General features: G+C 38.4%; 1 protein-coding gene across 2 annotated transcripts; it reads left to right on the forward strand.

The window, feature by feature from the left end:
* The first annotated feature begins 1,397 nt into the window (after positions 1-1,397).
* Positions 1,398-23,097, forward strand: rpgrip1l (RPGRIP1 like). 2 transcript variants are annotated; one of them, XM_062991427.1, is made up of 26 exons: positions 1,398-1,679; positions 2,027-2,134; positions 3,136-3,280; positions 4,158-4,468; positions 4,552-4,657; positions 4,731-4,874; positions 5,205-5,310; positions 7,100-7,246; positions 7,320-7,393; positions 8,574-8,713; positions 8,821-8,927; positions 9,001-9,051; positions 9,336-9,515; positions 10,314-10,431; positions 11,095-11,547; positions 12,233-12,375; positions 13,375-13,738; positions 13,846-14,060; positions 15,903-15,992; positions 16,107-16,178; positions 16,257-16,407; positions 17,915-18,012; positions 20,393-20,579; positions 21,506-21,590; positions 21,748-21,884; positions 22,895-23,097. In XM_062991427.1, exons 2-26 carry the CDS (start codon positions 2,035-2,037, stop codon positions 23,023-23,025), a joined length of 3,855 nt encoding a protein of 1,284 aa, XP_062847497.1. In that variant the 5' UTR covers positions 1,398-1,679; positions 2,027-2,034; the 3' UTR covers positions 23,026-23,097. The 2 variants fall into 2 exon arrangements, with proteins under 2 accessions (XP_062847497.1, XP_062847506.1); XM_062991436.1 differs by lacking the exons at positions 1,398-1,679; positions 2,027-2,134; positions 3,136-3,280 and having other exon boundaries at positions 4,395-4,468; positions 4,715-4,874.
* The last annotated feature ends 1,343 nt before the right edge of the window (positions 23,098-24,440 follow it).

A 24,440-nucleotide genomic window follows, 5' to 3' on the forward strand; every position in this document is an offset into this window, starting at 1 on the left:
TTAGTAAACCGTACCCTCGGTTTAGTAAACCGTACGCACGGATTGTCTGCGCTACAAGGTTTACTGTGCGCCCACACCCCGTTTTACGGTAATACAGTTGCGAAGCATTGAAGAGAATAAAGCATCTTTTTACAGCTGGGGTGATGGGATAGCAAACTTATTAAAAAGTCAAATCAAAATCTTATCAAATGCCACCCCACAATCATAAATAACACGAGTACTCATCTTGTGATTTGAGACTATTTTACCTTAGGAATTTAGAATAATAGGATTGCAAACCAACGTAAAGTGAAATGTACAGTATAAATGTCTGAGACTCATAAAGTCAGTAAGTAGAAGTAGAAGTATTCTTTAAGAGTCTGATGGGGCGATTTGATAATAATTTGATTTGCATTTTACTTTACGTTGGTTTGCAATCCTATTATTCTAAATTCCTAGGGTAAAATAGTCTCAAAATCACAAGATGAGTACTAGTGTTATTTATTGATTTATTTATTGTTTATTTATTGTTATTGATTTGACTTTTTAATAAGTTTGCTATCCCATCACCCCAGATTACTACAGTAAAGATGTATGAAATGTATTCCATTAATAAAAGAGTTAATGCTCTTAAAGAAAAAAGTGGAGTACTTTGATAATAATTTGATTTGCTTATTTAAGACCTTTCAAATTGGTCTGTAAGAATTCCACTTGTTTTAATGGAATTTTAAAATTATACATTTGCATAATTTTACCATGTTATGTGCTTTTGTTGCCTATATATATATATATATATATATATATATATATATATATAGTTGCGAAGCATTGAAGAGGATAAAGCATATTTTTGCAGCTTAACATACTATATATTAGATATAACAAACACACACACACACACACACACATATATATATATATATATATATATATATGTGTGTGTGTGTGTGTGTGTGTGTGTGTTTATTATATCTAATATATTAAGCTGCAAAAAGATGCTTTATCCTCTTCAATGCTTCGCAACTGTATTACCGTAAAACGGGTTTTAGGCGCACAGTAAAACTTGTAGCGCAGTTAGCGTGACCGCGGACGGACTTTAAACTAAGAGTACAGTTTACAAATCCGTGCGTACGGTTTACTAAACCGAGGGTACGGATTACTAAACCGAGGGTACGGATTACTAAACCGAGGGTACGGTTTACTAAACTGAGGGTACGGTTTACTAATCCGTGCGTACGGTTTACTAAACTGAGGGTACGGTTTACTAATCCGTGCGTACGGTTTACTAAACTGAGGGTACGGTTTACTAATCCGTGCGTACGGTTTACTAAACTGAGGGTACGGTTTACTAATCCGTGCGTACGGTTTACTAAACTGAGGGTACGGTTTACTAATCCGTGCGTACGGTTTACTAATCCGTGCGTACGGTTTACTAAACTGAGGGTACGGATTTTGTCTTCATATATATTTTTTTCCTTAGTGACCCCTAAGGGGCTCCGTACAGGCTGTGTTAAAAAGTTCAGAAAAAAATCAAAACAAAGCAAAATACAGTCTCCGTGCTTTAAGGAACTGTGCTTGGAACTACGTTTCCCATAAGTCTGTTCGGGAAACCGTGTGAGGGAGAGGAAGCCAGGTTGTTTGTAGCAACAGTCGCTGTGGATGGATTAATATGGCTGTGATTTCTTAAAATAATTATACAGGTTTGGATTTATAAAGTTATAGCGTTTTAGATGTGGTACATTGTATCTGTACATTTATAACGCGTAAAAATGATTAAAAGTTGTTGTTTGAGATTGTGTGAAATAATAAGTTACGCTATCCTATTATTGGCAGGCAGTTTATTAGCCTTAGCAATAACAGCTAGCTAACCTAAACAGTTAACGTTATGGAAAATATTTGATTTTCTGCATGAATATGGTTACTTACTGAACCTAATGGCAATGATTTGTATGATTTAGCATGTAAAATGCATTGTTTGTGATTAGTTTGGTGCAGTTTGAATGACGCTGGATGGCGGTAGAACTGTAGTAACTTATCTGTGTTTCAGATGTAAGGATGTCTGTGATGATGTTGGCTGATGAAACTGCTGCAGATATTCCTGTGAGAGACATCACCTTAACCCTCAACACAGCGGGCACTTCAGGTTTCGAGAAAGGTCGAATAGAATAAGCAAAATATGTTGTATACAAATGTACTAGACAATTAAAAATTACTTTAATAATGTACAGTTGAAGAATACAATGACAGTCATGCAGTTTTATAAGCTTAAGCTAAACATTTACACACTGCGTGTATAAAATATATAAGTATAATTTATGTCCTTTAGCTCTCTGTACCTTGATCAGCTGCTATTGATAATTGTCAGTTAGGCTCTGGTTCTGTGACTCAGTTTGGCAACATTTGTAGAGCTAGAACCAATATTCTTGATTAAATGACAGAGTTTAGGTCAGTACAGTAGTGAATAGTCATTCATCTGAATATCTACTAATTAATCTAGCCAACTAGTGTTTTGGGTCATTGTCCTGGTGGAACACCCATTGAGTCTAAAATTTAAGAATTGTAAGGAATGGACTTCAGTAGAACAATAAACAAAAAGGGACAAAATAGATCTTTGTCATATATACAGCTACACATCTACTGTAACATGAAAATGTATTTCTCTTATCCCAGCTTGTTTGCAAATTAAGGTGAGAGTGCAGGGTCAGCTGTCATATAGCACCCCTTGAGCTTAGAAGGTTAACGGCCTTGCTCAAGTCTCCAACAGTGTCATCTTGGCAAAGCTGGGATTTGAACCTTCAAACCTTCCCACTGACCACTGAACTACCACAAAATATTTTTAATTAAACCATTTTAATCCATTTTTAATGAAGCCAAGTTCTAATGTATTTAATTAAACTTGACCTATTTATATGGGAAAAGAGAAGCCACCAGCTGTAGTCAATTATGCTTACTAACAAGTAATAAGAGGACCAAACCTCAAAGTTTCACAACCAAAATTATATTTCAGGTTGGTTGTTGTATATTTTGACCCAGCAGGTTTTCTCAGATATTTCAAAAGTGCACAGTAAACCTAAATTCATAGTTGTGTTTCAGTCTTTTAGTTGCAGAAAGTAAACCTGGTATTACATAAAAATCGGTATTATATTCTGTCCATAGAATCATTGCTCTCCCAAAATGTTCGAGCCAGACAAGCTGTGGTCAAGATCAGCCGAGATGAGCTGGAGGACCGATACCTACGATTACAGGAGGAAATCCTCTTACTTAAACAGCACACTCACAAACAAGAGGACAAGATTAAAAGGTGCTTATTTTTGTTAAGTTCATTACTCACCAAGCCACAGACTGCAGTTATAGATTAACCACACATTTTTAAGCTAAGACAATTCTCTTAAAAATAAAAAAAAATGTTTTAACTAATACTGTAAATATTTTTAACTAGATACTGCAGTGATCAAATAAACAGCATGTATCACCTAAGTTTTGTGGTTTAAAGCACTGAGAATTTGGCTGATTTTCTTCAACTTCTTTATCCTGATCAGGGTCACCGTCGGCCCGTCTTCACCAGAAAACACTTGGTGTAGGGCAGGAGTACCTTGGTCAGGGCACCTATCCATGGCAGGGCCTCGGCCCTCAGACATAACCACTCGTGTCTGTGTAGACGCCAGCTGTAGATGCTGTTTTGCATACCTTGTATGTGGACTTTTATTTGATGTTTCCTTGAATTATTCTTCCAAACATATCATGGTTTTGCAGGCAGTTCTACACAGTAGAATGCTGCATCACCACTTTTGTGTTAATCTTTCAACAGGTATTTTGTTTGTATATGGGAGTTTTGGTTTTGTTGGAGTTCTGAGCTACTTCTTGCTAACTAAGAATTGCATTTAAAATTTCCCTTTAATTGCAATATTACTGACATTTTTAGGAGTGAAGTGGATTAAGTGCATTTGAATTTTGCAGATTTTTATGTTTTTAATAGTTTGCTTCTAAGGCTGTTTACTTTTTTGGCTTCTACCATATTTAGGGCTCGTCATAGTGGATAATTCTAGTGTTTTATGTCAGTAAAAAATTTATCGATTTATTATTATTTTCCAAGCCCTAAAAGCAGACACAGACTGTTGTAAACATTTGTGTAAACATATGTATCTGTGTTTATGTGCTTACATGTGTGTGGCGTACAGGATGGCCACCAAGCTGATCCGCTTGGTAAAAGAACGTAAGCGTGCAGAGCAGGCACCCTCAGGCCGTGTAGTCGCAGGTCGAGATATTGAGATGGAGGAGATGATTGAGGAACTACAGGAGAAAGTTCAGGAGCTGGAGAAACAAAACGAAAGTCTCAAACAGCGTCTTCTAACAGCAAAACAGCAGCTTCAGATCCAGAGTCGAAGACCAACGCCCTACAACCACATCCAGTCTCGCATCAACTCTGGTCTGCGCAAACTTAGAGAGGATTCACCTGTACTACGCCAGCAGCCAGTAACACCTAGAGAAGGTGGATTACACTGTTGGAACTGTATTGTGGTTTAATGCTCAATCATAAAGAACAAATTAACATGAATGGTGTTCTGTCAGCAGGAACCAGACATGTGGAGGGGCAAACGAGCAGCCGGCCACCACAAGGGGTTTTACCCCGGTATGGGCACAGTCTGCTGGATGAGGCCCGTTCAGAGATCCGTAATTTGTAAGTTATGGATTTACAACATTCTGAATAAGAATGTGAACGACTGTTTATAATTAGCTTCTTTTGTTAAAAGGGAAAATGTAATAGAAATGCAGAAGGCTCAGATGGAGGAGATGGAGAGATCAGCAGAGATAATGAGAGAGAATCTAAGATGTAAGGAGAGAGAGTATGAGGAGTCTCTCCTTCAGTTAAGAGAGCAGCAGACCACTGGCCAGAGGTAACTTGGTTTCTCTTTAAATAAACATTGTTTGATATACACTAGGGCTGGGAAATACTGTCAGCCTTATTTTCATGTTTTACCCTGCTTTATTCTGGTCAGCGGTGTGGTGGATCCAGTTTCCCCAGAAGCACTTGCCGCAATTAAGTAACACACCCCAGAGTGGATGCTAGATATAAGAAATTGTTATTTAAATCAATTATATAATATGGCGATAATAATTGATCAGTTACTGGCATGGGTTGGGTGCAGTTTTTCTGGCAATAGTAAATGTGAAAAAATGTTTTAAGAACCACATTGATGCTATATGCCATGTTGACATTTTCTCAGGTCGACTATCAAGGACAATGTGGAAATAATAAAGCTGCAGAAGCAACTGTCTGAGAAACGAAATTCATTCACCGTGCTGGAGGGAAGATTTCTTCAAATACAAGAGGTAAAAGTAAAACAGTGTGACAATGAGCTGACTGTATGTACAAACACATGCTGATTCTTAAAATTACTTTTTATTTTGTTACAAAATGGTCATCAGAGTTGAACAATGCCATTTAAATTCATTTTCAACATCTGACCCTTAATTTCAATTTAAAGCAAAGCTACAGGCAAAGCTACAGTCTGTACATAGTAAGAACACTGATGTGAACCACACCCTGACCCACTTTCAGTTGCATGTGCACCAGCTCAACAAAACTGTTGTGTGTAGGTGTGGAGTCTGAATGCTCATGCACATCTGTGTGTAGTCTGTTCCCCCTCCCCCATTTTTTCTCTTACAAAAATGATGCAGATATTTTGCATCATTTCCCAGTATAAGCATGAAACTCTGCTTATCACCTTATTACAACACTGATGTCAGGAAGCGTTTTAATATACTGTCTGTATCTTTATTTATTCAAATTGGCATGTGTAATTAGTGCTTGTGATGAGCTGTTCACTACTGTCTTTATAAAATCTACATTCTGAAAGCTGAACTGGTTTTGCTCACAGTCTTTAAATGTACTGTATATTACTGTTCTACGTTACTGCCATGTTTACTAGGCTATGCTTTTTCATTCAAAAAAAGCGTCTGACTTGTTAACATGAAACTCAGTGATATATATTGTAAGGGACTCTCACTATAAACCTGTCGGTTATTGGTTTAGTGTCACCTAATGCCGGTCGGTAATCATTTAGAAAATGCATCCCTATAACACACCCTGAAATAATTATGCCCCAGCTAATCAGCGAATGAGCTTTAATTATAGACTTTATATAAAATCCATAGAATCCAGGACACAAAATCCATTTTTGACTGTGTCTGGCTCCACCAGAGCTGTTTTGGGTAAATGTGTAAATACTAAATTCTGTTTATCTGAGCAAATGCAAATAATTTAGGCTGTTTTGGGACCAAATTTGGGCACCCTTGGCCACCTCACACTATCCACATTATAGTAAAATTTAAGTTATTGTACGCTCTCACATCAATATTTACTTTTATGTACTGCACACCACACTATGATCGGAATAACATTGAGTCACGGTTCTACACAAGGACCTCCTATGTTCTACAATGATTTCAAACAGTTCAGGTGATTGCTATTTATTTTGCTATTCAGCATATTACATATTGAGGTTCCCCAAATATAATAGTTTTAGTAGTTACCTGTGATTTGTAAAACACTATTATTTACAGATCAGTTTCAGTTAAGTGTAGTTCGCTAACAACTTTTACCTAATAACTGTCTTACTGCTTCACTTATACACTGACTAGGCATAACATTATGACCACTGACAGGTGAAGTGAATAACACTGATTATCTCTTCATCACAGCACCTGTTAGTGGGTGGGATATATTAGGCAGCAAGTGAACATTTTATCCTCAAAGTTGATGTGTTAGAAGCAGGAAAAATGGCAGCTCTTGTGGGTTGTTCTCAGTCTGCAGTGGTCAGTATCTATCAAAAGTGGTCCAAGGAAGGAACAGTGGTAAACCGGCGACAGGGTCATGTGGGGCCAAGGCTCATTGATGCACGTGGGGAGCGAAGGCTGGCCTGTGTGGTCCAATCCAACAGACGAGCTACTGTAGCTCAAATTGCTGAAGAAGTTAATGCTGGTTCTGATAGAAAGGTGTCAGAATACACAGTGCATCACAGTTTGTTGCGTATGGGGCAGCAAAAGGGGGACCAACACTATCAGGAAGGTGGTCATAATGTTATGCCTCATCTGTGTAAATTCATGTGAATATTTGCAGACCCAGAAGACCATGAAGGCAAGTCATGATGCAGCAATGGCTAAAGTGGTAGAGTTCAGTGGGCAGTTAAAAGAGGAGAGGCTGAAAAGTCTGAGTTTGGAGACACAACTGCAAGCCAAAGCACTGCAGGACAGAAGGATTAGTGAGGTAAGTTCAGAACGCAAGACTATGCACAGAAAAACCTCATTACATATTACACAATGCTGTTTTCTTTTTTCAGTTACTTGAGAGAATACAGGATTTGGAGAAGGAGAGGGACTTGCTCAAAGAGAACTGTGATAAGTTAGTAAACAGGTAATTAATAATTTTACTAATGATGAAAGTCACACATTGATTTTTGAATGAATGACAGGATTGTAAAATTATGTTCTTTGCTTAACAGCACCAATTCTAAAAACAGAAACAAGTCATTTGTAGCCTAGCGGTCAAGGTACTCGTCTAGTAAGCGGAAGGTCGCTGGTTCAAACCCCACCACTGCCAGGTTGTCACTGTTGGGCCCTTGAGCAAGGCCCTTAACCCTCAATTGCTTAGACTGTAAGTCGCTTTGGATAAAAGCGTCTGCTAAATGCCGAAAATGTAAATGTAAGAAACACCTTCATTAGGCTAGGTATCAATTTCTGCTTCTTTGTGTGAGGAGGAACAGTAGGAGCACTGCCGGAGCCCTAAAAAATGACCTCCTGCAGGTTACTAGTGTGCATATTTCTAAACAAGCTGTCGGAAACCGCGTCCATGAGGGTGGCATTAGGGCCCTCTAGTGGGACCTGTGCTTACAGCCAAGCACCATGCAGTTCGATTGGCATTCTCCGAAGAACACCAGAATTGGCATGTTTGTTTTCTTCACAGATTAGAGCCGGTTCACTGTGAGCACATGCGACAGATGTGAAAGAATCTGGGGACGCTGTGGTGAACATTATGCTGCCTGTAACATCATCCAGTTTTGTGGTCCCTGACTGAATGCAGGTACAAGGGGCCCTGGGTTCCTTCTGGTGCAGGACAATGCCCGGCCTCATGTGGTCAGTGTGTAGGCATTTATGCCATTCACTGGCCCTGACATTCCTTAGACCTGAATCCAACTGAGAACATCTGGGATGTTACGTATCAGTGCATCTGACACCACCAAGTAGCATCACAGACTGTCCAAGAGCTCACTGATGCCCTGATCCATGTCTTGGAGGAGATCCCATAGAACACCATCCGCTGTCTGACCAGGAGCATGCCCAGACGTGGGGGCCATATACACCACTGAGTCACATTATGAGTTTCCATGATGTAATTCATGCAAATTGGAGCAGCCTGTGATTTAAATGTTTTACTTTGATTTTCGGTGTGATTTTGAGTCCAGTGGGTTGATGATATTGATTTTCACTGACTGTTGCTGTGTCTTATGCTCTGCTGATGCTGATGTTTCAAAAGCGCAGAAATGTAAGTTCTAGCTGTGAAATAAAAGCTTTTTTTCTTTTTTGTTTTCTTATAGTGCTTTTGATGTTAGTCAGGAACAAAAGTGGAAGACGAGGGAGCAGCAGCTCAAACTGCAGATTGCTCAGTTGGAAATGACTTTGAAATCTGACCTCACTGATAAGAACCAAATTTTGGATAAAATTAAAGCAGAAAGAGGTATATCAAACTCATATATTAATCTTTTATTAAGAGATCTGTGTAAGATATTTAAGATCATCACTGTTCAGCTTGTTTGTTTAATACATGGGTACTGGCTGTTTCAGATGTAAATGAGAAATTGATGCAGGAGAATAAAGAATTTCAGCTGCACTTTCTGGAACAAAAACAACAATTAGACGAAATGAAAGATCGCATGTGCTTTTTTACAAAGGTAATATTAAAGAACATTACCTTGTAACAATCTTTTTTTTTAAATTAGTAAACATTTTAACCTTTTTTTGTAGGAAAGTGAAATAGATGCTGCTGAACTCAGTGAAGCGTTGATGCTAATAAAGGTAAATAGTGTTACAGTCATCTTTAACCGATTAAAAAAAAAACCCAATTATTTTAATCCGATATTTGACCGGCATTAGCCAAGGGTTAACCATTAACTCACAAGCTTATAGCGTCCCATGGAAATATAAAACATCTTTGAATGTCTTTAGTATTTCACTTTACAGAGTGCCATGTCTACAAGGTGTTCTATTTTGATAAAAAAACAACTAATAGATGAATGTCTTTTCCAGGGTGTATTCTGCCTTGTTGTAAATGTTAAATGTACATAAATTTTGACTTGCAGGTGCGTAAAACACAGAAGAATGGCCAGTTGGGATTTCTGGAGAAGGTGGAGGAGGAGATTCACATTGACACTGAACTCTCACTAAAAGAACTCCAGGCTGCTTATGCTGAGACTGTTCAAGAGCTGGAGAAGACCAGAAACATGCTAATCATCCAGCACAAGATCAATAAAGACTACCAGGTACATGAAGAGCAGTAAAGCCCAGCACTTCAGCTTTGGTGCTGCTGGTTTAAAATGTATTAGTCAGTTATAAATATAGAACTGGTCAGAATGTTGTTGCACAAACGTTTGACACTTATGGGTTTTAAATATTTATTATGGTTTTTAATTATAAAGTATGGATTAAAAAAAATAGAAAATACATTTAAGATGATCCATTACTATCTAAAACATGACACTGTTTAGTCCTTTGGTAACTTTCTTTAACCTGAATCAATGAAGGTATGAGGTAAACTTATTGTTTACTGTGAGGGGTTTTGCTTAATATAAGACCCAAACACACATTAGAGCTCAAGCATTCTTATTGAAGAGATATTGAGAGTGTAACAGGCCCACCTGTTGTGAAAATAGATTGGGGGTGCTTGGTAATGGAATCATGTCCTTGTGCCTTGCGAAAAAATGGCTGGAATAGGGGGCATGGAGGTGCACATTATTGTTTCTGCTGGGAACCATTTCTGAACTGTCCTTTTTCTATCCTCTTTGTTGACTGCAGGCTGCAGATATTTCTTTTGTTACTTTGTTTCTGTTATTTTAGCCATCTCTTATTTTCCTTTTACTCTTTTTGTGGCTTTTTAGACACAGTATAATTGTAGCTTGGTTAACAAGGTAAACTGGGTTAATTTTTAATTCTTGCAGGTGCAGGGTACAGAATATAAACTTGGAATTAAGTTTTCACATCATTATGTCAGACTGATTGAGTATTATTTCTGTATTTAAGTGTTTTTAACATGTGTTCTTGTTGAAAACCTTGTTGCTTAGGCAGAAGTTGAAGCTGTTACACGTAGAATGGATGATTTGAAGTTGGAGAATGAACTTAAACAGGAGAAATTTGCTCAGCTATTGGACGTGAGAGCTGCTAAGATCAAGAAACTTGAAGGTTTGCTACATTCTTAAAAAGATACTTAATGATTTAAGTAATTACGTATTTTAATAATTATTAGTGCCATTTCCATAAATTCTTAGGAAATAAGACCTTGCTTGTCTTGGCATTTCTCTCTTGCACCATCCTCACCCTGTCTGAGGAGAGCTGCAGACTTTTACATGCAGCTGCTTTCTGTTTCTGACAGAGGCTAACAGAGAGTTGGGCAAGTAAATATTACTAGTTCAGTACCTCAACTGGACTAGTAATCAGCAGGTTGCTGGTTCAAGCCCCATCTCTGCCAATTTGCCACAGTTGGGAACCTGTGCAAGGACTTAACCCTCAACTGCTCAAAGTCATATTCAATCATAGTTGTAAGTCATTTTGGATACAATCATCTGCTAAATGGCATAAATGTAAATGTTGTTGTATGGCCTGTGAAGCATTCACCACTTATGTAGGGGCCTAGATTAGCCAGCATAGGTCACATTTGTGGCAGCAATGAGGAACAACTTTGACCCTCCCACCCTTAACCAGATGGCACTGCGCAGATTGGAACTTGTGCACTTTAGGAACATTCTCAGTGGCAATTGTTAATAAGGCATTATGGGCAGGGACTTTTTTCTTTGTACACGGAAATGTGTTTATTATGGTAACTAATTGTGGTAACGTTTTATTTAGCCCAGTTAAAAGACATTGCCTATGGAGTCAAGAACAGTGTCTTTCGACCAGACATCACAGATGATGATGTGGCTGATGAGTTTGATGAAACAGTGCACCTAGCTCGAGGAGAAAATCTTCTTGAGATCCACCTTGGCACTGCACACTACAGCGTGGAAGCTCTGGCCAGTCTTGATGACAAAGACCCATCCACTTTCTGCACTTTTGCATTTTATGACTATGAGCTGCAGTCCACAGCTGTGGTGCGAGGACCTCAGCCTGCTTATGATTTCACCTCCCAATACCTTGTGAAGGTGGACGACCTCTTCCTCCATTACCTTCACAGCAGTTCTATAACTGTGGAAGCACAGCTAGCTGAGGGCCTGGCTTTCCGTACCATAGCTGCAGGACAGATACGCTTGAGTCAAGTGCTGGAGAGAGATGGGAAAGTATTTGGCACATTACAGCTAATAGGTAAGTTCAAATAATTGCATTTTGGAAGGTAGAATCTATTAATCCTTTTTGTCCAAACACTTGGCATTGGCAGCTTATGTTGTTTTACATTGTTTCTGATGGTTTGTTCATTTGCATGGAGTAAAGGGGAAACAATTATTTAACCAATTCTTGTTTTTATATATTATACCTCCAGTGGATATATCCATAAATTTACACACACAATGTTTTAAGATTTAATGTGTCTCTCATAAATGTTCTTATTGTGGTGCTCAGGTGGCACAATGGTCGATTACGCTAATCCAACTAATGCAAAAAAAACTAAGTATTGATTATATTGACATTTACATTTTTTGCATTTAGCAGACGCTCTTCTCCAGAGCGACTTACAGAAGTGCTTCCTTAGTAAACATTTCATTTCTCAAGGTTTTTTTTTTTTTTTTTGGAAATGGAAAAAAATTTTAGTAAATAGGTACAAGTCAGCTTTCTTTGTACACGGAAATGTGTTTATTATGGTAAATGGTAACTAATTGTGGTAACGTTTTATTTAGCCCAGTTAAAAGACATTGCCTATGGAGTCAAGAACAAGTTTTATATACATTCTTAATGTATTTATTTGGGGCTTTATTCATGCATTTCATTTTTTTCAGGTATGTATTTTTATTTGCATGTATTTTTCAGTGGTATAACTTTGGTTTTCTTGTAGGAGTTATTGGGGAGATCCAGGTGTTTGGCACACTGGACTACTGGCTTAGGTTAAGGGTTCCTATGGAGCAAGCCATCCGTCTGTATAAAGAGAGAGTCAAAGCACTGAGCTACATCAACTCCAGCTTTAAAGACCAGGGCCAGGTACTACTACTTTGCATGTACTGAGATGACTGTACATGCAAAAGTATGATTAGGTGGCACAGTATAAACTTTTTTACTTGGTAAGATGTGTATATTTAGATGTATTTGGTGGTTGTTTCCATTAATAACGGTTAACCACAAACAATAACCATTTAAATGTGCTCTATATTATACATAATATTGCAAATGCCCATGTTTCATTTGATACCATTATAAAAGTTTAGACTAGAAGTGTTATTAATAAGAACGTTGATGTAACACTCTGGCCCAACTTTTTTGAGTGTGTTGCAGGCATTAAATTCTAAATTTGCTTATATTTACAAACTGCAATAAAGTTGATCAGTAAAAATATTGGAAATATTTTATCAGGTAAATAAAGGTTGTTATTGTTTTTGCATTTTACAAAATGCCCCAACATTTCTGACAATGGGGTTTATAAATTTTTGGAATTTAAATTGGTCTGTTGAACTTTTATATGTTAATAAAAATAGAGCTGCAAATACTGATATTACTGACAGAAATCGGTGAGATAAGTGCACAAGGCATGAGGGGGATCACAACAATGCAGTCATGATATATACTAGGAATATACAAGAATTGCTATCACGGTGACATTAGCTTAAAGTGTCGCATCACAAGGCACTTAGGTGGCAAGGTAAATTATGCTAGCCACCTACCGCTGGGCTTCATGGTTCAAATCTCCAGCTGTGCTCTTGGCTGGTCGGTTGTCAGCATACAGACATGATTGGGTGTGTCTGAGTGTAGAGGATGGCTGAGTTACTGCATTGCACCCAGTGATTCTGGGGAAAACTGACCCACCAATTCCCTGATCAGATTTGGATTTTACATATTTTCTGTGCTGATCCGTTGATGTGTTTTATACTCAATTACATATGAATTTTACTCAAATGAATAGTAAAAAAAAACCAAAAAAAAAAAAAAACTAAGAATCTCATCCAACAGTCTTTTTGACTAGTGTGCTTTGTGTTTATTTCCCAGGCTTCGACTGCATCTCTCCACAGTTCTTCACTAAAGAATGGAAACCTTAATGAACTCCACATCACAGTACACTGCTGCACTAAACTCAAATCCAGAGGACCTCATCCTTATCCCAGTTCCTATGTCATCTACAAACTCTATGATTTCCCAGATCATGACACACCAATCATTCCTTCCACCAGTGAGCCACACTTTGAGGATCACAAAACCTTTCCTATAACTATGAACGCTGACACTGATTCCTATCTGAAGGTGGAGGCTTTGACCCTATATGTGTTTGATGATCTGGATTTTGAGAATCAGTTGTACTTGGGCAAAGCCAGAGTGCCGCTCATATCTTTGGCCCATGATAAAGCTATCACTGGTGAATAGTTTTTATATACTTCATATATACTTCATAATGTCTGTTTATTTTTTTAGAGCTTTTAACTGTGACCTGTGTAAGTCTGATGTGTGGAATGACTTTTTTAGGTACGTTTGAGCTGTCGGATGCAGCTGGTCAGCAAAGTGGCTACATGGATGTGACTCTTAAATGGAAGTTTACATACCTGCCTCCTTCTGGCTTAGTCATGACGGCAGAGGAGGCCAAGTTCATTGCTAAAGATACTCCTATCAGCCTAGCAGATGAAAAGAATAGAAGTGAGAAAGAGAGGGAAATTCTTTCATCATGTTCCACTGCTACTGAGGTAAGTTCTATATACTGTACCATTCTGCAAATTAAATCACAGATGGACGGCACTGTTGCTAACTTCAATTTAGTTGGTTTGTTTTTCAGGTTTGTATGTTTTTATTTATTTTAATGTGTGGACAGTATTACATTGTGGGAAGCACTATGCCAAAACATACACACAACTGACACCAATAAAGTCATTTAGGTGGCACTGCCACCTTTCAGCAAGAAGGGCCTGGCTTCAATTCCCTGGCCAGGGTCCTTTCTATGTGGAGTTTGCATGTTCTCCATGTGTCTGTGTGAGTTTTGTCTGAGTGCTCTGGTTTCCTTTTAGAAGTCTAAGGACATGCAGTCAGGCCAGTTTGAATTTCTAAAGTTGCTCTAAGTATCAGTGTGTTTGTGTGTATTTGTCCTGTGATGGACTGTTGGCCTGTCTGGGGTGTTTCCTACCTTTCGCCCAATGAAACAGATCCATCGCCACCCTGATCAGATTAAAGTGATGGTAAAACAGACAGTACATAAATTAGCCAGAATATATAATGATTTTCTTATGTTTCACACTAAGGCTACAAAATGATGTCACTAACAAGTAATAGAGGCTTATAGCTGACTGTTATGCATTATGCTAACAGAATGCCTAAAGCATCATATACTTACTTTAATCAGTGTTGGTGGTTTAATGTAGTTTTTCCACATCAACAGTTTGTGTTTTCTCTACATTTTGAAAACCACTTTGCGTTTCTAGTTTTAAGCTATGGCAAATCCTTATTTAAAATGTGTTGAAAAGCTGCTTTGGTTACCTGGGCTGTCTGAACTGTTTAGTCACCTCAAGTTTGGTGAAGGCTCTCAAAGACTAATTATTTAAAGAATGTGCCTTTACTTTTTGTAGTATTTAACATTAGTATAATGCGGAATATATAAGGACAAATAGGACACAACCGTAACACATAATTCATATTTAATTAAGGCCAAGGTTGTCATAGGAGGATTTAGACTGCCACCAAGCGGTCAAAAAGTGTATTTATTCAATCATTGTTTACCGCTACTTTATTCAATTCAAGGTGGCGGTGGGTCAGATTCACTTGGCGAAATGCAGGAAACACCCTGGACAGGTTGCCAGTCCATCACAGGACAAACACACACACATTCACCCACACATTTATACCTACGGCAATTTAGTGTACCCAGTTGACCTGACTGCATGTCTTTGGACTGTGGGAGGAAACCGGCTCTCCTGTAGGAAACCCATACAGACACAGGGTGAACATGCAAACACCATACATAAAGGACCCAGTTTGCTCCACCTGGGATTCGCACCCAGGACCTTCTTGCTGTGAGGTGACCCACTTTACTGCCCCACAAATGTATTGAATTCCATTAATTTAAGTGACTTGCGTGATTTCAGACAGTGTCATTTTGTTATTAGTAATAACAACAATAGTGTAGTTTTTATTCTTTTAGCAGTTATTCTCCATTGTTATATGTAAGTGCACAGTGTGGGATTACCACAACATTTTGTTTACCCAGTCTTGAATTTTAGCTATAGCTATTCTCTTACAAGGTAGCAACGTTAGTCTTAGTGTTAAAGGCAAACTTTGTACAAAAGTATGTCTTGACTGACTATATTTAATTAAAGAGTAGTTTTATTGTTGGGTAAAATTTTGCTTTAATTCTTAATCTGTTAAAGTCTCTAAAAATAAAAGTGTCTGTAATATTGAATGCAGCAATGGTCATTTACAAAACCAAAGCAAAGTAGTTAACTATGTTTTAAAGTTGCACCACACCTAGTTGTAGTACTGATAAAAGGGCAGAACATTTAAAAACTGAAAAATTTCCCTCAATTCTCTCGATATTTTAGCCTCCATTGCCAAAACCCAGACTGCGCAACCTTACAAAACCATCTACTAAAAAAGTTTCATTTCTGGATGTGACAGAGCTTGAAGACCAGGTAAGTGTTTTAGATAGATAAAAAGGTGCAGTTTTTGCCTTTAGTGTATTTATATTAAAGTAATATGTACTGTATTTGTGTCTGTACTGTTTTGCTCTTGATTTAAATTTCCAGAAGAGTAAAACTGAAACTGCTCCCCCCAGTGGTGATCAGGAAGCTAAGCCTTCAACAAGCTCTTCAGCAAAGGTTTGTACTCATGAATACGCTTTAGGATTCCTTTTAAACCTCTGTGTATATACTAACAATATAAACATGTTGTCATAGTGTCAGCAAGCTGTCAGAGTTGTTGAGGTGGTTCAGGCCTCTGCAGTTACAGACGAGGAGGATTTCTCAGAGGGACAGGTGATTCCGGTCAACTCCGAGTCTGTATCTGATGAATCCGAGATCTCGGAGGATTTGCCTGAGCCAGAGGAAGGTAGGTGTTACTTAAGCTTTTTTTCACACTAGCACTTTTTTAAACCAATTTTTCCCCAACTTTTATTGTTGTACACTGACCAGGCATAACATTATGACCACTGACAGGTGAAGTGAATAACACTGATTATCTCTTCATCATGGCACCTGTTAGTGGGTGGGATATATTAGGCAGCAAGTGAACATTTTATCCTCAAAGTTGATGTGTTAGAAGCAGGAAAAATGTGCAAGCGTAAGGATTTGAGCAAGTTAGACAAGAGCCAAATTGTGATGGCTAGACGACTGGGTCAGAGCATCTCCAAAACTACAGCTCTTGTGGGGTGTTCCCGGTCTACAGTGATCAGTATCTATCAAAAGTGATCCAAGGAAGGAACCGTGGAAAACTGGCGACAGGGTTATGGGTGGCCAAGGCTCATTGATGCACGTGGGAGCGAAGGCTGACCCGTGTGGTCTGATCCAACAGACGAGCTACCGTAGCTCAAATTGCTAAAGAAGTTAATGTTGGTTCTGATAGAAAGGTGTCAGAATATGCAGTGCATCGCAGTTGCAGGGCTGTTTTAACAGCAAAAGGGGGACCAACACAATATTAGGAAGGTGGTCATAATGTTATGCCTGATCGGTGTATGTTTGTATGAGTAAAAGCAGATTTCATGCCCTGGTGCGGCCTTAACTACAGATCTCTGGTCCATAGGAAACAGGTCTGGAGCTTAAATGAGTGCACACCAGAAAAAAATGTCGGTGAAAAGAAGCTGATTCTTGGTTATCTACCCAGTTTACTAAATTTACAAGCCAGCTTATTAAATTAAACATAGCCTTGATTTTAGCTAGCCCTGGAGATTATAAATGTTACTTCTCTTACTTGCCTTGAAAGTCAAGAAATACTGTGCCACAAACTACCGAAAAAAAAGGTTTTTGAAATATAACAAAAGCAATAATACATAATGAGATAGAAGTAATATAAATATAAATATTATATTTATATAAATAAATATTTTATATTTAGTTGTTGCAGTACTAGAAACCCTTCCTTAGCTGTTATACGTTAAATCCCACATGCATTCCCTGAGAATCAATTATGTTCTGGCTTTGTGTTTACTTCTGTTTGGAAAAGCATCTACCTCGTTGTTTTCCAGACATTCTTACAGCAATCTAAAACAAACAAACAAAAACCCATAAATTTTGCATGAGCTGCTGCCAATATCCTGACATGCTGTCTCATGACAGTCAGCATCAAACCTTTTAATGAAGTCGACCTTCGCAAACTCACTCTTTCAAAGTCATGTTGTCTAACGTGTCACTGTTATGTTATTCTGGCCTGTGGGGTGATGTTACACTTGGGAGGAAAAAAAGGAATCTTCTCCAGAGGTTAGGTTTTCTATTTGGAATAACCTCACTACAGCCTTTACAAATTGCAATATCTATGTACTTGTTCTCAGTTCTTGTTTTTCTCTCTTTTTCCTTTCCTACTGTTGTACTTTTTATTATGGTAGTTTTCCTTCTTTCACCAGACACACAGCAGGTAGAGGGCTCAGATCTGAGTGAATCGATCCTCTCAGACAGCGATGAATGTATCGTACCTGCTCAGTCCACCCAGGCTAGGAAACAGGTGTGTGTTGTTTACTTGTATGTTAAAGCAGTGAGAGAGGATTTATGAAGGTTATTTTACCCACGTCCCAGGCTGTATTTAAAGGATTTAAGACAGCATATAAACAGTGGAGCCTAAAATGCAATACTACACACTGCTAATGGGGATGCTGCTGAGGGGGGAAAAAACAAGTTTTACTATTGCTGAAGTAAACATCAGTTATAGGAAGGTACAGCTTGTCAATTGATTTGCTTTCCAAGTTACTTATATTGAGAACTTTTACTGTGTATGCACAATATTTATTTTTTCAAGAACTTTACTGTACTTTACTGCTTGCTGTTTGGTGATTATTTACGAAGATGATAAAGAATACCTTTATTTGTCATTTATACATATACACATGTACAGTACAATGAAATAGTTTTTCCACATATCCCAGCTTGTTTGGAAGCTGGGGTCAGAGCACAGGGTCAGCCATTGTACGGTGCCTCTGAAGTAGACAGGGTTAAGGGCTTTGCTCAAGGACCCAACAGTGGCTACATAGCAGAGCCTGGATTTGAAACGACAATCTTCCGATTAATAGCCCAAAGCTCTACCACAGTCCCCAATCTCTAGTGTCTAGTGATTTATTTTTATGGTACAGGGACATAGTGATTACAAGGTGATATACAGCAGCAGATTATCTTTTTCCCTTGCAACCAAAGAATCATATCATACAAGCTAGTTAACAAGGAATTTTCTTCTTTTTCTTCTAATATATCCAGTTCCCCAAATGTAATTTTCTTCTGCAGACCCCATTATGGCCGAGACCACTGCAAATTATTGTGTGTCTTCTCTGACATGCGCACAGTCACCAGCCTCTTCCACTATGCAGAGTCAGCAGAGGCTGCAGTTGCAATGAGGGACCTGTTCAACCTCTGTTCCTCAGACACAGCCAGTTGTGTCTCTGTCGACACAAGGGTGGTCAATAGTGGGCTAGTGCATCAGACTGCTGTGCCACCCAAGACAGTTGGAGTTGCTGTTGAAGCAACAAGGAGGAGAATCCTTATCCGGCTTCCCCTTTATTAAATATGGCTATTTGTGTCTGTTGGACTAGGTTGGTGGCACTGCTGGTGGCATCTGCAATGGTGGGCTAGTGTATTAGACTGGTGTACCAGTGACCTTCTGATCACTATTCTGTAACTTTACTGTGGAGCTACCACCACTCATATTAATATATTAAATAGATATTCCATGCACCATGGTTTTGCAATAGGATCTCTAACAAGCCTATGGTCAGGTGTCCACATAGTTATGGTCACAACATATTTGTTGTTAAACATTATTTATTCCATAATTAGTGGACAGAACTTTTTCCATTACCTTGATATATAGTCCCTCAGTCTCTATTGTCCAAGTGATCTGTCTGGGAATATACAACATAAAATGAACATAAAGTGATTAGAAGGTTTGGCACTACCACCAAGTTGCCAGTGTTGGATCCCTGAGCAAGAGCCTTAACCTTTAATTACTTGCATGGTATTGGGTCAAAACAAAATGCTGTAAATGTACACCAACCAGCTGACGATTGGCCATGAGGATGATGGTACACAGTGGATTATAGTGCTCACATATCTGCTGCATTCTGTCATCTACTGTGCGCCGATCATCCTCTGTTTGGTGTACATTTACATTTACAGCATTTTGTTGGGACTAAATACCATGTAAGCATTTAAAGGTTTAGAGTCTTGCTCAGGGATGCAATAGTGGCATCTTGGTGATGGTGCAGATTGAAACACAAACCTTCTGTGCCCTGGATCTCGTAATTGTTTCCACCTGTTTGGGTTTTGTCCTAAAAGAAATAGATGAAGAATGACTTTCACTGGAGCTTAAGTCTTCTCTAGTTGTAACACTAAATGAGAGACAGCATACTAGCTAAAAAGTGAGAAGTGAAAAATCCTTTGAGAGAGAATTCAAAAGGAGTTTCAGTTCTTCACCAAACTATCTGACAGTGTTTTTAGAGAAAACTGGACTGGATGCTTGACAGTCTGACATGAGCTGTGGAGTAACAGCTTTGAGTCTATCCATCAGTATCAGACAGACATTCTCAGCGGACAGTGTGTCATCTTTGAGGGAAAAAGATAATGTCTGTATTGTGGCTATCATTCTTAATAGTGCATCACTGTAGAAAGAAAATCTGTCATACAGTATAGAGTATGAAGGGTGTCTCTTATTGTTAAGGTGGAGACCTGTTGTTGTGGGAGTTATGCTCAGATTGTATGTATTTTTCATAAAATAAAAATAATATTAATATGTATTCAAATATTTAAATTGAAGCTCTCGTAAAGAACCTTAAAAATAAGTCATGTGTCAGAATTAGGGTTTTATTTATGAAGTGTAAATGTCTGTGCTGTTTTTCTAGCCATCAGAGCGGATTCGTGTAGAGATTGTGTCTTTGAGTCTGAAGCCGGACTCCAGACTCTCCATGGACTCTAGTGTGGCCAAGCTGTTTGTGGAATATAAATTCTTGGACCTGCCTTCAGAGGAGACACCGCTGTCATTGCCCAAACCTCTGTCTGGACACAGCATCTATTACAATTACAGCAATGGTGAGGGCCATACAATCAATCACACACAAACTTCCACAGGTTATAGGCTCATGTTATGATCTTTATTCTGTGACATTTGAGTTCACACATCGTTTGGCTTTTTTAGATTTTAAGCAGATTTCATTCAGTCTGAAGTCATTGCATTCTGCAAGAATACAATTACTGACTGTAGTCCATTTGTTGTTTTGTAAACTGTCACCACCTGTACACCATTTATCATTCAAAAAGGATCCCCATAGGACACAAACTGGCAGATGTAATTTGGGTCGTGGACCATTCTCAGCAATGCAATGACCCAAACATCAAAACAATGTGCTCATTTGTCACATTTTGCACTTCTGCAAAAAAAATTGCTTTGTGGGACATAAGCAAGGAGGTCCTGGGTTCGTTTACCAGGTCGAGCAGTCCGAGTCCTTTTGGTGTGAAGTTTGCATGTTCTCCCCGTGTGTGTGTGGGTTTCCTCCCACAGTTCAAAGACATGCGGCCAGGTTAATTGGAGCTACTAAAAATTGTTTTGAATGTGTGTGTATATTTGCGATGTGTGATGGACTGGTGACCTGTCAAATCAGTCAATGCATCTGAATCAGGAAAAAGTACAGTTCAGGTGCTTAAAGACTGTACCTACACACAGTATTCCAGTGTAGTATTAATAATCCTATGATAATTTGTCACTAGAAACCCAATAAATGTTTGTATGAATCATAAAACCATAAAAACAACTAAAACATGAATCCCTGGTGGCCAATAATAATCAGCTATTTGCTCTGCTTCACTAAATTTTCCACCATTTCTCCTTACATGATTTTTTTACTTTTATTTGTTTTTACAATTTTCTTTTTGTTTGTGTCTTCATTTATGTAGTTTGACTGTGTACGTTCTTTATAGTAATGCAGTGTTACTGTTATTTGTTTTATCCATAATGACAGTGATCCATGTGGATGTGGAGAATAACCAGGCCAGGCGTCACATGCTTAGAGCAGTACTGGAAGGCAGAAACACAAAGCTAGAGAAGTATATTATCCCCCTCTTTCTTCTGGCAACATTTCAGTCAGCCTGATTATAATATGTATTTGAAAACAGGCTGAAGAGTTTCTTTATCCTTAATCTTGAACATATCATTAGTGATCAATTTTAGCTGTCTGACAGACTCTCTAATTGGTTGTTTTAGCATCACTTTCACTGTTGTAAGTGACCCGCCTGAGGAGGAGGAACAGGAGAAGGAGTGTGAAGATGTGGGTGTTGCATATCTCAGGATCCCTGACATTCTGAAGAAGCAGAGAGACATGACAGACATAAGTCTTGACAGTGAGTATTGGCTTTGACAGTTGGTTTGGCTTTATAAATGTCAGTTCTATATGGTTAGAAGTACACCAGTGGAGACCAGTTTAAATGTTGCAGGCTCATCCATTACTAACAGGTGTATAAAACCAATGATATCAAATAAGCTTTGATAAGCTGCCAAGATATTATGAGCAGGTTGACTGGGTGGTCCAAGAAGAGAGACATCGTGAATCACTAACAAATTGTTGTTGGATGACCAAGAGCTTTGATGTCAGAGGACATGCAGGCTACGGTGTCAGGTACAGATGAACAGAAAGGTTACTGTGGCTCAAATTGCAGATAATTTTAATAGTGTTGATGAGGTGAACACCGTGACTACACAGCCCCAAATAAAGAAGGCATCAATGCACTAAGGTCTTTGACCTCTTGGCTTTGGTTGGGTTCCGACACTGTGATGTAAATTGTGGGCCCTTATAGGCCTGGCTATGTGTATTACACTGTATTCAATCAATTCAAATTGCAACAGGTGGACTCCAATTGAGTTCTAGACACATCTCCAGGATGCACCTGACCATAATTTGCAGTTTCAGTTGATGAGTTTAAATTAATAAAAAAAAACAACCCTTAAAACCATAATTTCACTTTGTAATTTTAGGTGATTAGGTGTATACTGATGGGTTCAAATGGCAATAATTTCATTTAGTTTTCATGTTTTACAACCACTTTATCCTGGTCAGTGTTGTGGTGCAATGTAGTAACACCCCAGAATGAATGCCAATCCATTGCTGGACCTCGGCCAAAATAAAGTGAAAAATTCATGAGTCTACTGCATGATTTTTCTTGGGGATAAATCGTAGGCAGATATTTAAAGAGGTTAAAAAAAATCAGTGGTCTGGTATTATTATTATTATTTTACAATAGTTTTGTTTAAGCTTCTCCATTTATTTTCTAGTGCGTTCTATAGAATATTTTTCTTTGAATCTGATTATTAGTATTCCATTTGTCGTTCTTCTATTTTGTGTGTTTGTGTGTAGTTGTGGATGTACAGGACAGCAGTGAAGTGGTGGGGAGTTTACGGGTGACTGTAGAAGCTCTGGAGGCACTGAGATCTATTATGGAGGATCCAGACCATGATCACTCTAAGCTTTATGTGTTAAATAGGTAACAGCAGTGGGTTTTAGTACATTATTGGTCATGACAATGACACAACTTAAAACATATAAATGGTCCCTAAACATTTCATGTTTATAGTTTTTTTTTTTTAATTTTTTTTACATGTTTTGGATTTTTCAAACACTGTAAAGGTGCTAAAGCTGCTAGTCTAATATCAAACAATTGTATGTTTTTTTTTCTTACCATGAAACAATCCAGTTTTCAGACAGTAAACAACACTTCATCTCATATTCAAAATTGTTTACTACATACTAAATAGAATGTTATTTAGTTATTTATAAAGTCGACATACCATCAAACAATTTTGTATTAATACACAATTTAAGGAACAGTGGTAGCCTAGTATGGACAGTTGTAGCCTAGTCAGTGTTGGGCTATCAATTAAAATGTTGAGAGTTTGAATCCCAGCTCTGCCATGCAGCCACTGTTGGGCCCACTGTTAGGCCCTTAACCCTGTCTGCTCCAGGGGCACCGTACAATGGCCGACCCTTCACTCTTATCCCAGCTTTCAAACAAGCAGGGATATGCTAAAAATGAATTTTGTTGTACTGTACACCTGTAAATGTATAAATGACAAATAAAGACATTCTATTCTATTCTATTCTAATTTGATATGCTTTTCAACATAACATTTTCCAATTACCCGATTGCATTTTGCTTCCTCTTTACTGCTGCTAACCTCCACTCCTGACCAAGGAGAGCTGTGACTAACACACGCCCCCTCCGACATGTGTGCAGTAGCATCTGCAATTGTTTTTACCTGCACAAGACGACTTCATATGGGGCTCAGTCTCACACACAGAGAATCACGCACTAATCTCCATTATCACCTGTCACAGTGCAGGCGCCATAGATCAGCCAGCAGAGGTCGTAATTGCATTGGTTATGAGGAGTCAACCCAACAAATGAGCCAATCATTTTCTGAGTAGGTACTCAGCCTGCCGGTAGCAGAGCTGAGATTCAAACTCACGAGTTCAAGATGTTTTATACTGGTTTACCGCTGTGGCACCTGAGCGCCGTCACATTACCTATATTAAGTTTTTAAATTTTTTGTCTGTGGTCTGAGGAAATCGCACTTTGCTGGCAATATTACTGACAATATAACCTACCCTGCTAATACTAACAACATTTTCGCCATTTAGCTAATACTAACAACATTTTAATAACATTTAAATGGCATACTGTGTCACCGCCATGTAACTGGTGACTTACTTGATGTTCTGTTTATTATGTACAGGTCTGTTGAACAAACAGTTAAATGTACTTAATAAATATACTGTTCAGTGTTAGTCCCCCTACTTGTGCTGCTAATATTAATAAAACTTCAGTGACATTACACATATTATGTAAAATAACCGTGCTATTGTAGATGTGTACTAATTTAATATTCTATTAAGGAAGAAAGAA

The sequence above is a fragment of the Trichomycterus rosablanca genome, chromosome 1, assembly GCF_030014385.1.
Source record: "Trichomycterus rosablanca isolate fTriRos1 chromosome 1, fTriRos1.hap1, whole genome shotgun sequence".
NCBI classification, from domain to species: domain Eukaryota; kingdom Metazoa; phylum Chordata; class Actinopteri; order Siluriformes; family Trichomycteridae; genus Trichomycterus; species Trichomycterus rosablanca.

What these genes read in the sequence shown, in the direction of transcription:
- rpgrip1l (XM_062991427.1), top strand. Translation starts at nt 2,035, where the DNA reads ATGTCTGTGATGATGTTGGCTGATGAAACTGCTGCAGATATTCCTGTG. An exon ending in AAGCGTTGATGCTAATAAAG is followed by an intron (nt 9,052 to 9,335) that starts GTAAATAGTGTT and finishes TTTGACTTGCAG; the next exon opens with GTGCGTAAAACACAGAAGAA. An exon ending in TGGCACATTACAGCTAATAG is followed by an intron (nt 11,548 to 12,232) that starts GTAAGTTCAAAT and finishes GTTTTCTTGTAG; the next exon opens with GAGTTATTGGGGAGATCCAG.